Source organism: Palaemon carinicauda, chromosome 28, assembly GCF_036898095.1.
Source record: "Palaemon carinicauda isolate YSFRI2023 chromosome 28, ASM3689809v2, whole genome shotgun sequence".
Lineage (NCBI taxonomy): Eukaryota > Metazoa > Arthropoda > Malacostraca > Decapoda > Palaemonidae > Palaemon > Palaemon carinicauda.
In genome coordinates this window covers 28,827,370-28,842,269 of record NC_090752.1, presented here as the reverse complement: position 1 = coordinate 28,842,269, position 14,900 = coordinate 28,827,370, and the positions used below count along the sequence as shown (strand labels likewise).

Genomic DNA, 14,900 nt, shown 5'->3' with positions numbered 1-14,900 from the left:
GCGCATCTGTTCACTAGGAAGGTAAGGTCCCGTGGCGTTCTTTTGGAAGTCACGAACCCATCTGTGCAGCTTCCCTCGTGCTGCATCCCTTGACTCCGCTGTCTTGGGGTCATCAAAAGCCTCGGTAACCAGGCCTTGCAAATCTTGCAGTCCTGGGGGTCCCAGTACCTGAGAGGTCCCTTAGAAATGGCGCAGGGAGCATGAGCCCTGCACTCTTCATGGCCACAGAAGTCCTTGCTCCTAACGTTGCAGAAGACTTGAAGGCACTTTGGATGGTCCTCCTGTAACGAGAGGAAAATTAAATGAGTCTGCGGTAGTTCATCTCACCTGATAAACTATATAAAATATTACCATTAATATTTTAGCATTATAGCTTAGGATAGACAAGCTAGAAAGAAATTAGGAAAGACACATACTTGTGTTTTCTGTCCAGCCAATTGCTGCGACCTCCCCCAAAATTAAAACCTAGAGTTTTCCTATTCAGGAAACCCAAGGGAAGGATTCTAACCTCTAGGGATAGATAAGTGTAACTTAACACTGACTTTTCCCAAGGTTTTAATAATGTGGGTCAATTGTAACTGATCATCTATCAGTCTGTTGAAAGAAATCTTTTCCTTCAATATAAAACTGGTCTCAACAATAGACTGTGCAAGGATACACAGGGTATGCTGGAAAATAACTACTGTATAATATACACTATAGTTTTCTGTCTGCAGTATGATCTATACTGCAAATATACTGGCTACTGTATAATCATATACTGTAGTTTAGCTGGCATGTTGCCGGCTAGACTAGCACCTGGCGGCAGGATCCAGTGGGCTAGTGCCCTTCATCACCGGCCCAGCCGGCGGCACTAGCTGACAGAGAAGAGAAAGCATGGAGTGAAGGGTACCTTATTAAATGTTTATTAACAATAAATATGGGTGTAAGTACTTAATCTCATTGCCTTCCTCCAGAAGGAGGGTTCAAATGGAAGGGGCGAATGCATCATTCAGGCTTCCATCCAAACATAAACCATTGCCAGTCACTGCCGGTCGCTGGTATGTGGATGGCAGTCCAAGAGAGGACTGAAGAACACACTACAGAATAGGGGTCTCCCACCGGCAGCCGCCACAGCTTTTCCCGGAGCTGTGCGTCCATAAGGGAAGGCTGAGTGACTAAACAGCTGCTATGTAGGAGCCCCGGCCGGCCCCACAACCCGCCGGCAAGCGGTGAGATTGTAGGACGACGGCCAAAGGGTTGCGATGGCTAGGCCGTCGCTAAAGGACAGAGGGGGTAGGGAAAAGGGTCCTGTATGAAGTGTGGAAGGAGGCGGCAGGGTTGCCGGCCCTACCACACAACAAAGAAACACTGTTTCAATATCAGCGCTGTCCTAGGCGGCAGAAGAATATCTATTCTTCAGCCTAGGGTCTGCCGAAATTAGAGTTAAGGGCTGCCGCCTCCTCTCAACATGGGAGAAACATCGTTTCAGTGCCGGCGCCATCCTAGGCGGCAGAAGAATGTCTATTCTTCAGCCTAGGGTCTGCCAGCACAGGACTAGTCTTCTAGACTGCAGGGGAGAAGGTGGCGGCATCATACAACCACTTCAAGTGCGGCCTAGGGAGGTCTAGCCTCCTATGCCGGCGGCTGAAGCCGGCAGGGGAGTGACTACTCACCCTGCTGGCCGGCCACCGGCAAAAGACTGAATACTCTGAGGTTCTGTCAAAAACCCAAATACGGCTATCTGGCGGCAAGGAAAAGAGACAGAAAACACTAGCCTAGTCAAGCCGGAGTGTCTACTCAATGGCAAGACCAAGATAGGGTTGTAGCCTATGACTGCACTCAGAGGGAAGGAGGGATTACGCTTAAATCTCCACTGGAGAAGAGTATCGATTTATATAATAATTCTAGGAGATATCTATCTCCGCTTGAATTGATAAAACGATACACGAGGGTAAACCGGGAACGTATGAAAGTATACTAAAGCACCTAGGCTAGTAGCCTAGTGCCAGGCGAGATTCGGTTACCTTAATCGCCGAAACTCTTTCGTATACGATCAATGAGGAAGAGGAAATATATGCAATCAATATATCTTACAAGTATAAATTGCCTAAATAGCTTCATATTTAAATGCTATTACAACTAGGAATGTCGTTCTATATCATGCATGAAGGTAAACTAAAGCGCATAGGCTAGGAAGCCTAGCGCGAGCGAGGTTCGGTTACCTAAATCGCCGAAACTCTAAAGAATACAATCGACATAATATATAACTTCCTAGAATATTATAACTGAATAGCTTCGTAAATATTCATGCTATTAAAACCGGGAAAGTCGTTCAGACTAACTAAATAACACATGCGTTATGAACGACAGCGCCCATGGCGCCTCCGGTGAAGGCGAAGCTCCAGCACTTAAAATTAACCTAATTTCACTGTGAGGCAGGAGCTAAAATTCATGCACTGTAAAGATCAAATACTCAGCTTTCCAGAGGCAAAAGAGGCTGGAGATTGCATGATAAATAAAAAAACCAGAGCGTAAATAAAGAGCAATAGGGAAAATCACCGTGCAAAACCTGTACAACTATAGGAATTGCACGCTAGCTTGACATACAGCGCCATCTACATACTCTGTAGTAATACGGGAGGAAGAGTACCTTGATAACGGCTCCCCTTCTATTTTTGCCACTTTCCCCCTCGAAGCGAAAACGCTATTCAGGGTGAAGATTGCTATGTGTCGTATCAAGATATACGTCCCCTGATTTACGCGATATCCTTAAGAGAAAATTTAAGGATATTCGCGTCAGGAGTTAGAATTCTGGAGACCTAAAGGTAAATTCTCTGGGAATATCACTGTAGTCATTTATCCCTTAGGAAGCTACTTATAGGAACCTTCCATCAGGACGACATGGCTTGAGCCCCAAAAATGGGTTCAGACGACAGAAAATAGAAAATGTAGCTGAGTCTATTACACGGGTAACTATAATAGTACAGTTTTGTTCTGTATGTATTGTATTATTTTCCATTTATTATTATATTATGTTGTAATAACTACTTAATTTACAGGTATTAACATTTTGTTTAGGTATATTGAATTGTTCAAATGTATTTGGCTGTACAGGTACAGTATTTCATTGTGGTTATACTGTAGCTTTATAATGAGATTTAATGTGGTGTTTTGTAGGGGTTAGAACGAATTAGGCAATTTGCATGTGAAATGTGACAACACGAAAAAACCACTTTACGAAAGCCACTCCAGAACGAATTAATTTCATGTTATGAGGCATTACTATAATGGGGTGTCCGAGGGAAGAAAACAGCATACAAGTGCCCCTCAATGGCCTTGGCTATTCCATTTTGGATTGCTGTTGCCTTTGCGCTTGTATGTACATCTTTATGGATTGTCATTTCCTATGTGCTTTTCTGGTAACTTTTCCCCCAGACCGTTTTGCCCTTTTGTCATGGCTCCAAAGTGTAAGCCAAAGGAATGTAGGGCATCAAAGAAAAACTAAGTCATCACCATGGAAGGTAAGTTAGAGAATGTGAAATGGGCAGAAAAGGGAAAAACACTGACAGACATCAGCAGCGTACTCAAGCTTATCTGTTTGACTGCTGTGACAATTATCTAGGATAAATTTCATATTCTTGATCATGTGAAGGGATCTGTTTCCGTGAAATTGATGGTCTCATTATTAAGAATAATAGATTGCTAACTCTCTGGTTTGATAAACAGAATGAGTAACTTATCCCAGGGAACCTTATTATAAAGGATTGTTTAACACACTGATAAAAGGGGTTATGGGAGTGAAAGGGAAGATTTTTTTGCCTGTGGAGGTTGGTTAATGCGGATTGAGGAGTGTGCAAATTAGCATAGCATTAGAATTCAAGGTGAAGCCTGCTAGTGGTGATGAGAAAGCAGCAAGTGAGTATCCTAATGCATTGGTTGAGATATTTAAGGAGGAAGTTATCTTGTTGTACAGGTTTTTATTGTGGATTTATTCAGGAAGAGTATGCTGAGTCTCACCTAATTTAACAAGGAGGAGAAGAGGGTACCCGGGCCATAAATCTGGCAATGAAAGGTTGACTTTGGTTCTTAAGGGATAAAGATGCTGGTGAATACAAGCTGGTGTATCATGCTGAAAATTAAAGCACACTCAAGGTCATTTGGAAGGGGTAGCAGCCTGTCATCTGTAGATCCAACTAGAAGATTTGGAGGATACTCCAGGTATGCAAAGCTTAGCATACCAATATTTTTTGTGGCAGAGCATAGCAGTGTTGTGCTTTGAATTGTTTGTCTTTCTAAATGATGATAGTGCTGGACAATGCCTTTGGTCACCCTGCCCGCTTCAAAGTCTTTCATGCAAATATCAAGGTGGGTTACCTTCCACTCAGTACTCTGCTCTTTTGCACCCTATGAACTAAATCAGTTGACTTTGTCACCACAAATGTTATTCAACTGAATATGTTCTGAGACAATTTTCCATTTATTGTCTTGAGGTATGTTGCTTCTAGAGCATTCTTAATTTTTTGTCAAGAAGTTTAGAATAATTTAGCAAATGCTTGGGTTGAAGGAAAATTAGTTGTAGCAAAAGAGTGGTGGATGTAAAAGAGGTAGTGAAGGTTGAAGAGTTGAAAAAACCAGAGGTTAAAAGTGAATATCAAGAAAAGTTGGATGTGGTATATGGCAGGGCGAAAGGCAGAGAAACTGGTGAACTAGAGGAGACCGGAAGTTAGTAAACTAGAATCTTGTTTGGATTGCATGTGATGTTTGTGGCAAGAGGATTGTTGGAGGGAGCATGAGGAAGGGTAGTGAAAAGTGGAATAAAGTAGTGAAGATAAAAGTGGACGAGAAAAGGAGGGTATTTGAAGAATGACTGTAGAGCAATAGTGTAGAGAAGTATGAAATATATTGAGAGGAAATGTGGAATTAAAACGTAAGGTAGCTGAGGCAAAAAGAGCTGCTGACTGGAGGTGGGGTCAGGGATTGGGTTGTTCATATGAAGAAAGTAAGGAAGGGTGTATTGAGATGTGTAGAGACAGTGAAAGGTAAAAATGAAAGTGTTGAAAGGAGAAGAGGCAAGGAAAAGATGGGCCGAATAATTTGAAAGGTTGCTGAATTTTGAGGATAATAGGTAGGCAGGTATAATTACTGTTGCAGGTGTAGAGGTGCCAGTGATGGGAGATGAGAACGAGGGAGAGATTACAAGAAGGGAAATTAGGAGAGCACTAGATGAAACAAAAGCAGGAAAAGCACCTGGTATAGATGGCATGAGGACTGAGATGTGAAAGGAAGGGGGTGTGATTGTACTTGAATTGTTGGTAAGATTGTTAAATATATGTGTTATGTTGTTAATGGTATCAGTGAACTAGGTGTGTGTATATTGTTGCTCTATACAAAGGTAAGGTTAGATGTGCATGTGTGTTGTAATTCAAGGGGTATTACAGTCATATTTCTCTTCTCGAAAAAATTTGCTTACAAAATTTTCATTCTTCGAAATGAGATGCAAATATTTTTCTGACTCACATTGTGAAAAATGTTTCATGATAAGAAAAGAGATTTGCCAGTCAGGCCGAGAACGAAGTAGTTACCCATTAAAAAAAATTGAGGAAAACAAGTTGTTTGCTCAATAGAAAAGGTATCTATAGTAAGGGTAGCTATAATAGCACAGTACATATGGTACTGTATATTTTATATATGTACCCCTTTACAGTATATATTGTATTATTTTCCTTTTATTATTGCATTATGTTCTGATAATCACTTAATTTACAGGTATTAACAAATAGTTTAGGTATACAGAATGGTTCAAATGTATTTGGCTGTACAGTATCATTGTGGTTATACTGTAGCTTTATTATAAAATTTAATGTGTTTTTGAAGGGTTTGGAACAAATTAGGTGATTTACGTGTTAATTGTGACTCGTAACACAAAATTTTCACGAAACGGAAGCCACTCCAGAACAAATTAAATTTGTGTTGTAAGGTATTTACTTTAGTTATTGAGTATAGTTGGAAAAGTGTATGGCAGAGTGCTAATAATAGGATTAAGAATAAAACAGAGGATGCAATCTTAGAAGTGTAGGGTGGCTTTAGAAGAGGTAGGGGATTTATGGATCAGATTTTCATATTTAGGCAGATATATAAGTAATATTTAGCAAAAGGTAAGGTGTATGTTGCATTTATGGATCTGGAGAAAGCTTATGATAGAGTTGATTGGGAACTGATGTGGAATGTGATGAGGTTATATGGAATTGGTGGAAGGTTGTTGCAAGCAGTTTTAGAGTATATATATAAGCAGTAAAGCAAGTGGAAGGATAGGAAATGAAGTGAATGAGTGGTTTACAGTGAGAGTGGGACTGAAACAGGAATGTGTGATGTTTCTGTGGGTGTTCAATTTGTTTGTTGATGGAGTTGTGAGAGAGATGAATGCTCAATTGTTTGGTTGAGGATTGAAATTGATAGATGAGAGTGATCATGAGTGGTAGGTGAATCAGTCATTGTTTGTGGATGATACAGTATTGATTGCAGACTCCAAGGAGAAGCTGGGTCAATTAGTGACAAAGTTTGAGTGTGTGTGGGAGAAAAGGAAGTCGAGAGTTAATGTGATTAAGATTAAAGTTATGAGATGCATGAAAAGGAAGGGTGGTACAAGGTTTAATGTTATGTTGAATGGAGAGTTACTTGAAGTAGATCAGTTAAATACTTTTGGTCTCATGTTGCTGCCAATGATGGAGTGGAAACAGATATACGTCAGAGTGAATGAAGGATGTAAGGTGAAGGAAGTGGTAAAGAATAGAGGGTTAGGAATGAAAGTGTCGGAGAGACAGAAATTGAATGTGTTCGAGATTAAGTGTCTAAAGACTATGGCTAGTGTATCTCAATTAGATAGGGTTAGGAACAAAGTACAGCAGTGAGGGTGAGAACGGGTGTAAGAAATGAATTAGCAGCTAAAGTGCATATGAATGTGTTCAGGTGGTTTGGCCATGTAGAGAGAAATAAAAATGGCTGTCTGCTGATGAAGGTGATGAATGCAAGCGTTGATGGGAGAAGTACAAGAGGAAGGCCAAGGTTTGGGTGGATGGATGGAGCGAAAAAGCTCTTGGTGATAGGAGGATAGATGTGAAAGAGGCAAAAGAGCATGCTATAAATAGGAATGAATGGCGAGCGATTGTGACATTCCGATAGAGCCTGCTGCTTTCTTTGGTCACCTTCGTGACCACTGAGATAGCAGCAGAAGGGGATTCGGCATATGAAGCTTCATTAGTGGTAGATAACAGAAGAGAGTGGGCAGTACCAATTAAACTTGGCTGAATTCCTTGTCAGGCTAAGAGAAGAAAAATCAATCCTTATTTTATTTTTCTTCGTGTGGGCTAACCCCCGCGCCCATTGAGGGAAGTGCCTTGGTAGATAGATTTAGCAGAAATTCTGGTGAGTATTGAAATGATGAATTTTGAATTTTTTTTTAATTTGGTCAACATGGTGGACCACTTTTACAATTATGAACAATTGTTTTACTTTGTAAATCCTTCATAGTTAGAATTTTGCTTCAAATGTAGAAAAAAAATTCCATCCTTATTCAAAATTTACATCTTTACAGAGACTTTGCTCACGATGGATCTGCTAAAGATACAGCTAAAATGAAAGTCAACACTCTACTGAACAAGATACCAAGAAAAGGGAATTTTGACATCAACGAAGTATTAAAAAGTACCTACTTCTTCAGTTGAGGTCAAAGCAGGATATTTTATAAAGCTGGCTTTCAACTGCGGAATTTTAAGTTCCAGTACATAAAACAAAAATACAGTATAGTACTGTATCATGAAAACTAAATGTATTTGTTAGTGTAATATGCTGATGATATTCAGTTCTTATATGTTTAATTTACAAACAATGACATTTGGTGCTTTGATAGTTTATGTATATGGGAGCAAGTATGTTATGTCCCAATCTGTGCACTGATTATGAGGTCTGTGTACAGTACCGACTGTTGATTATGATTTATTATCAGTAGTTTGTGGAGTCTTGTCTTAATGCTACAGTAATTATGAGTAATTTTCTTGTTACTGCCATAGCCTTCCTTTCTCTTGCAAGTTATAAGCAAGTATTATGCTATGCCTCACTCAGGTACTGCTTTTTTCATTATCTTGAAATTGAAAATATCTTGTTTTACCCTTAAAGTTTAGAATTTTGCATCCTTGAATAATTTTTCTTACAAAGTTGTTCTTGCCTATCAGTTATTAGTACTGCAGCTTTTTAATTTTGATTCATTTTTATTAATTGGAAAATTAAAGTAACCTCAAAAATTATTTTATGAAAGTATTGCTTACAGCAGAATTTTACTGTTACTGGAACAGTTTCAATTGCCACATGTATACTGTATATAAGATTTAGGTTTGAAAGTTTAGCACTAGTCATTGAAAGATTGATTTCATCTGTGCTATGGTTTCAATTGTAAAGTTTTATCCTATACATGTATGTAAATTTTGTTAATGACATTTAAAGTTAACAATGTCAACTCCTGTGATAATGTATGAAATAAGTGAGGGAATTATTGCAATTATGATTGTTAAACCTTGTTGTGTATTGTCTTCAAATTTACTTTAGTAATATCCTTATTATATAGATTTCTTAACTCACGAGTAGACTTAAATTTTTATATTGTCTAATTTTCAAAGAGAGAACAAGATAGTACATAAGAAATACTACTTAGAGAGAGCCTTGTGTAGATAATTGCAGACTGGTTAAAGTTTGTTGCTGAGTTTCTAAAGCTCTTCATCCATTCCCTGAAGGTCTCTTTCTATGTAGCTACCCAACTTCTTCACCTTTTTCAAGTTTTCATTATAATTACAGAGACCTCTAGGGAATCCCATGAAATTAGAAACTAGGCTCTCTGGTCTCAAAGTGAATAATATCAATCATCATATTGATAATGATAATGTAACACAGTAATAAAGATTTATTTTGCAATTCAGTTGAACTCTTAATACCTACAATGGAAGTTTTGAGGTAAGTTAAGGTCAGAAGTTATATTTGTATATAAAAATTATCATCATTTCTAAATAAAATGTATTTAGAATTAATGAGACAAAAACGCATTAAAATACTACTAATTGTAGCAAGCATACTACTGTATTGTACATTATAGAAGTTTTCTTGTTTTCTTATGGAATTATTGGTTCCCTATCATTTTCCACAATTTTTGAACAAGTGATATACTGTAATGCCTCACAACAAGAAATTTTTTGGGCTCAAGCCATGTCGTCCTGATGGAAGGTTCCTATTGGTAGCTTTCTAAGGGATATTTGGCTACAGTGATGTTCCCTGAGAATTGACCTTTAGGTCTCCAGAATTCTAACTCCTGGCGCGACTATCCTTAAAATTTCTCTTTAAGGATATCGCATAATATCAGGGGACGTATATCTTGATACGACACATGGCAATCTTCACCCCGAATAGCGTTTTCGTTTCGAGGGGGAAGAGTGGCAAAACTAAAGGGGAGCCGTTATCAAGGTTACCCTTCCTCCCGTACTATTATAAGGCTCCAAAATGGCGCTCATTCCTTCTTTGGTAGCGATTTCGCACGGTGGTTTTCCCTGTTATCTAACGTTCTTGAGAGGATTTATTATGCATTCTCTAGCTTCTTCTGCTTCTGGAAAGTTGAGTATTTAATATTTACAGTGTATAATTTTTAGCTCCTACTTCACAGTGAAATTAGTTTAATTTAATGTGTTTATGGAGCTTGGCCAGTCACCGGAGGCGCCATGTGGGCGCTGTCGTTCATCGTGCATATGTTATTTAGTCAGCAGAACAACATTCCTGGTTTTAATAGCATTAATAAGTTATGAAAACTATTTAGGCACAATTATACTAGTGAAGATATGATTATGCATACAAATTTCCTCTTCCTTATGTCGATCGTATACGTTAGAGTTTCGGCGATTTAGGTAACCAAGATCTCGCCCGCGCTAGGCTACCTAGCCTAGGCGCTTTAGTATACTTTCATACATTATCCCCGTTTACCCTTGTGTATCGTTTTATCAATTCAACAGGAGATATTATATCTCTTAGAATTATTTATATAACTAGATACTCGTCTCCTGTGGAGATTTAAGGGTAATCCCTCCTTCCCTCTGAGTGCCGCCATAGGCGACAACCCTATCTTGGTCTCGCCATAGAGTAGTCACTCCGGCTTGACTGGGCTAGTGTTTCCTGTCTCCCACCCTTGCCGGCGAGTATCTCGGCTTGGGTTTTCGACAACCTCAGAGTACAGTATTCAGTCTTTATGCCGGTGGCCGAGCTGCAGGGCAAGTAGTCGCACCCCTGCCGGCTTAGAGCTGTCGGCGTAGGAGGCTAAGCCTCCCTAGGCCGCACTTGAAGTGGTAGTATAATGCCGCCACCTTCTCCCCTGCAGTCGAGAAGACTAGTCCTGTTTCAGCAGACCCTAGGCTGAAGAATAGATATTCTTCTGCCGCCTAGGATGGCGCCGATACTGAAACAAAGTTTCACCCTTGTGTGGAAGTGGCGGCAGGATTGCCGCCTTCTCCTAACACTTGATACAGGACCCTTTCCCTGCCCCTTTCTGTCCTTTAGCGATGGCCTAGCTATCGCAATCCTGTGGCCGTCGTCCTACAATCTCCCTGCTTGCCTGGTAGATCGTAGCGCCGGCTGGGCTCCTACATAGGCGGCTTAATAGCCACTCTGTTTTTCCCCTATGGGCGCATGGCTCCGGGAAAGGTTGTGCCGGCTATGACGGCTGCCAGTGGGAGACCCCTCTGCCGTTGAGTGTTCTTCAGTCCTCCCTTGGACTGCCATCCACATCCCTGAAACCTGCACCGACCGGCAACGGATCTTGTGGCCAAGGCACCAGCCACCCGTTGAGATACTACCGCTAGAGAGTTATGGGGTCTTTTGACTGGCCAGACAGTACTACATTGGATCCTTCTCTCTGGTTACGGTTCATTTTCCCTTTTGCCTACATACACACTGAATAGTCTGGCCTATTCTTTACATATTCTCCTCTGTCCTCATACACCTGACAACACAGATTACCAAATAATTCTTCTTCACTCAAGGGGTTACTGCACTGTAATTGTTCAGTGGCCACTTTTCTCTTGGTAAGGGTAGAAGAGACTCTTTAGCTATGGTAAGCAGCTCTTCTAGGAGAAGGACACTCCAAAATCAAACCATTGTTCTCTAGTCTTGGGTAGTGCCATAACCTCTGTACCATGGTCTTCCACTGCCTTGGTTTAGAGTTCTCTTGCTTGAGGGTACACTCAAGCACACTCTTCCATCTTATTTCTTTTCCTATTGTTTTGTTAAAGTTTTTATAGTTTATACTGGAAATATTTATTTCAATGTTGTTACTCTTCCTGAAATATTTTATTTTCCTTGTTTCCTTTCCTCACTGAGCTACTTTCCCTGTTGGGGCCTCTGGGCCTATAGCATCCTGCTTTTCCAACTAGGGTTGTAGCTTAGCAAGTAATAATAATAATAATAATAATGAGTAATGCATTCTCCCCTTCCATTTGAACCCTCTTTCTGGAGGAAGGCAGTAAAGTTATATACCTACACCCTTATTTATTGTAAAAATACATTTTAATAAGGCAGCCCTTCACTCCATGCTTTCTCTCTCTCTCTGTCGGCTAGTCCGCCAGATACTAACCCAGCCGGCGGCATACCAGCTGGACCGGTGCCGCCAGGTACTACCCAGCCGGCAACATGCGGGCCGGACCGTGCCGCCAGGTGCTAGCCTAGCCGGCAGTGGCAGTATGATTATACAGTAGCCAGTATATTTGCAGTATAGTATATACTGCAGACAGAAAACTATAGTATATATTATACAGTAGTTATTTTCCAACATACCTTGTGTATCCTTGCACAGCCTGTTGTTGAGACCAATTCTATATTGAAAGTAAGAATTCTTTCAATACACTGATAAGTAATCAGTTGATAACTTACCCCACAATATTAAATATTTAAGAAGGGTCAGTGTTAGTATACACTTATTCTATCCTTAGAGGTTAGAAACCTCTTTTGAGTTTCCCTTGATAAGGAAACTCTAAAAACTTTAATATTGGGGGAGGTCACAGCAATTGGCTAGATAGGAGGCACAAGTATGTGTCTTAACTATTTCCTTTCTAGCTTACTATCCTAAGCTATAATGGTTAAAATATTAATATTTGTTCCAACACGGATTACTTACCTCGAAGTACTTTCTTAGGAGCATCTGGGATCTCCTTCCTATCCGGGTCCCTCCGTGGCAGGTGGATACGTGCCCTAAGGCAACCCGGGTTCGGTGCGTGGGTGCGCTACTGGGTCTTTGTCGTCAGTAAACATCTGGTCGCGGCGTAGATAACATCTCGCCGCTCTCTCTCACATCCCGTCCGACCCACCATTGTGTTCCACGTGTTCCCTTTGTGTTTTCCCGATCCTAACCCTTCCTTGTGTTACTTGTGTTGCTTGTGATTACCCTTATGGAATCCCAACGTCGTTGTCCCGGTCCCAAGGCCGGTAAGTCATGCGGGGCATGGCTCTCGAAGGTGAACATCAATCCGCACACGTTGTGCACCACGTGTCGAGGCAAAGTGTTCTCGCCTGCTTCCACGTGTACAGAGTGTGAGTCCTGGCCGGAACTGCAATGGGCTTTGCACGGCACCAAGAAAAAGAAGGCATCGAAGCGGTCACCAAGGAAGCCTGGTCTCGTGTACCCGTTAACGTCTCCTTCAGCTCCTTCAGAGAGTGGTTCCCCTTCCCCTTCCCCTACCCAGAGTAGGGGACGAGGTAAGTCAGTTACGGGGAAACAGCCCATTGCTGTTCCCCATGAGTCTGATTTTAATAAACCAAGTTGCATTGTGCCTACGCAGACGAGTGAGGAGTCTGCTGTTGTTACGGGAGTGCTTTCTGTAGACGAGGTTCTGGTGCCCGCAGGACCCGTCTCGAGTGAAGACCCGGCATGGGGGAGATCAGGAACACCAGCTCCTTCCCCACCATCGTGGCATTGTTTTTCAGGTACAGCGGTTTCAGGGGGCGACCAAGACAGGAAAAGACGAGCCACGTGCTCTTCAGACCCTGATTCCATTGTGTGGACGGCACCAAGGACGCCCTTCAGGTCACCCATGCGGCAGGACGAAGAATTTTCACGTGGGTCACTGCTCACCCCTCCGGTGCCTTCTGTTGCGCTACCTCCTGATTTCAAGCAACCCGTCACCCCGGAAGCACAATTGCAAGCCCCCATGTTGGTGGCAGAGGATTCAGGGGCCTCGGATAGCTCCTCTTCTTCGTTTTCCTCAGACGATACCTCGTCCGCCAGCTCTTCATCGTTGGAAGACTCCAGCGACCGGGAGATGAGGAAAAAGAAAAAGAAGTCAAGCTCGAACTCAGGCCCGTCTAGGAAGAAGGCCAAAGTGGCTTAGAGAAAGAGCAAGAAGAAGAAGAGTTCCAAAAAGAAGAGGGCAAAATTAGGTAAAGTAGTTTTTCCCCCTTACGGGTCGAACGGGGCTCTTGCTGCTCCAGTGCCTACCACGCCTTTTCCCAGTGTCTCTTCGGCTCTGTCCGCACTTCAGATGCAGCCGTTGGCATACACTAACTTTCCCTTGCCCTTGCCCGGCAAGTCACCGGCTCCATCCGTTCAGCGGGGGCAGCCGCTGGCTCAGCCCAGCAGCATGGCTCCAATGCCCGAAGTCTCACCCGCTCCATCCAGGCATCGGATGCAGCCGCTGGCACAGCATGGCAGTCACTCACCATGGATTCCTCCGGGAGGGGGTAGACCCATGACGGCGACCTCCGCCTCGAGGGCTCCATCTGTGATGGAGATAGCCGCTCCTTCGAGCCGGCCGGATGCCAGGGATACGACTGCCCCCACGGATCCATCCGTGATCGAAGAAGCAGCCAACACAGAGGATCAAGTGGTAGATGGCTTAGTAGATGCTGGAGAGTGTTCGCCTGATGAAGCATCCTCTTACAGGAAAGTGTTAGCACTTATACGGCATCACCACAGGCTAGATGAGCCCAAACCATCCTCAGAGCAGGCCTGGCTTTTGGGTTTGGGTAGGATGGTGGACAACCCGGTACAGCCGAAACCATCCTTGACCCTACCAGTGGCTTCAGACGTGTCCCTGGGCATGGACCACGTCGACCGTTTTGTATCGGGACCCAAGAACTCCCTCAGGGCCCAAGGATCCTTCAAGCTCCTGCCTGGACTAAGGGCCCAGAAGAAATTTTATGTGCCAGACGGACTGCCTGCGGGGCCTCAGACAATGGAAGAAGCCATTGCGGCTCTGTGCCAAGGCAGCACGGATGAAAGGATCCTTACTGCCCCAGTCAGTGGTCTTCTCAAAGGGAGAGGCCACTATGATGGAGGACACGTCTCAGGACATCATCAATGTGGCCTCCTGGTTGGACTGGTGGGCATGCACCTTAGCAGGCTTTCACTCTCCCACGATCTCTCGGTGCCGGAGAATCAGGCTTATTGCATGAGCTCATACGCTCTGAAGGCAAGGTCATGAAATTCTTAACGTTCCAGTCCTTGACTCAGACAGCAAACTGGATTTTAAGAAGGAGAGACACGGTGCTTAACAGGCTCCCTCATAGACTCCCCGAGCGTGAGGCCAAGTTCCTTAGGAATGCTCCGGTGTGGGGTGAGACCCTGTTCCCCCTACAGGCGGTAGCGGAGACCATGGAAAAAGTGGGGAAACTGAAGGGCTCGGCTGAGCCTAAACAGCCAGTAACAAGACGACGACCTCCACATAGAAGACCGTCTGTGGACGGGGCCTACCCGCCTACGCCACCAGCTAGACAGGAGGCCCCCTCCCCTTTCTGGCATCAGTGCCCCAGCCCAGGCCTCCTTTAGACAAAAATACTCGAGCTCGAGATGAGGCCGCTCAAACCGTCTCCCCAGAAGGAGATAGGAAGAGAGGCCCCCTACA

General features: G+C 43.0%; 2 protein-coding genes across 2 annotated transcripts in view; both read left to right on the top strand.

The window, feature by feature from the left end:
* Nucleotides 1-8,959, top strand: part of PolrMT (mitochondrial RNA polymerase) — a 229,510-nt gene extending 220,551 nt beyond the window's left edge. Inside the window, 1 exon segment of the mRNA XM_068351814.1 lies at nt 7,574-8,959. Within this exon segment, the coding sequence (XP_068207915.1) occupies nt 7,574-7,703 (130 nt within the window). The 3' untranslated portion in view covers nt 7,704-8,959.
* A 3,490-nt stretch (nt 8,960-12,449) lies between these two features.
* On the top strand, nt 12,450-13,388 carry LOC137621749 (nucleolar and coiled-body phosphoprotein 1-like). The gene has a single exon (XM_068352259.1). The coding sequence runs from the start codon at nt 12,450-12,452 to the stop codon at nt 13,386-13,388; it is 939 nt and encodes a 312-aa protein (XP_068208360.1).
* Nucleotides 13,389-14,900: the final 1,512 nt, after the last annotated feature.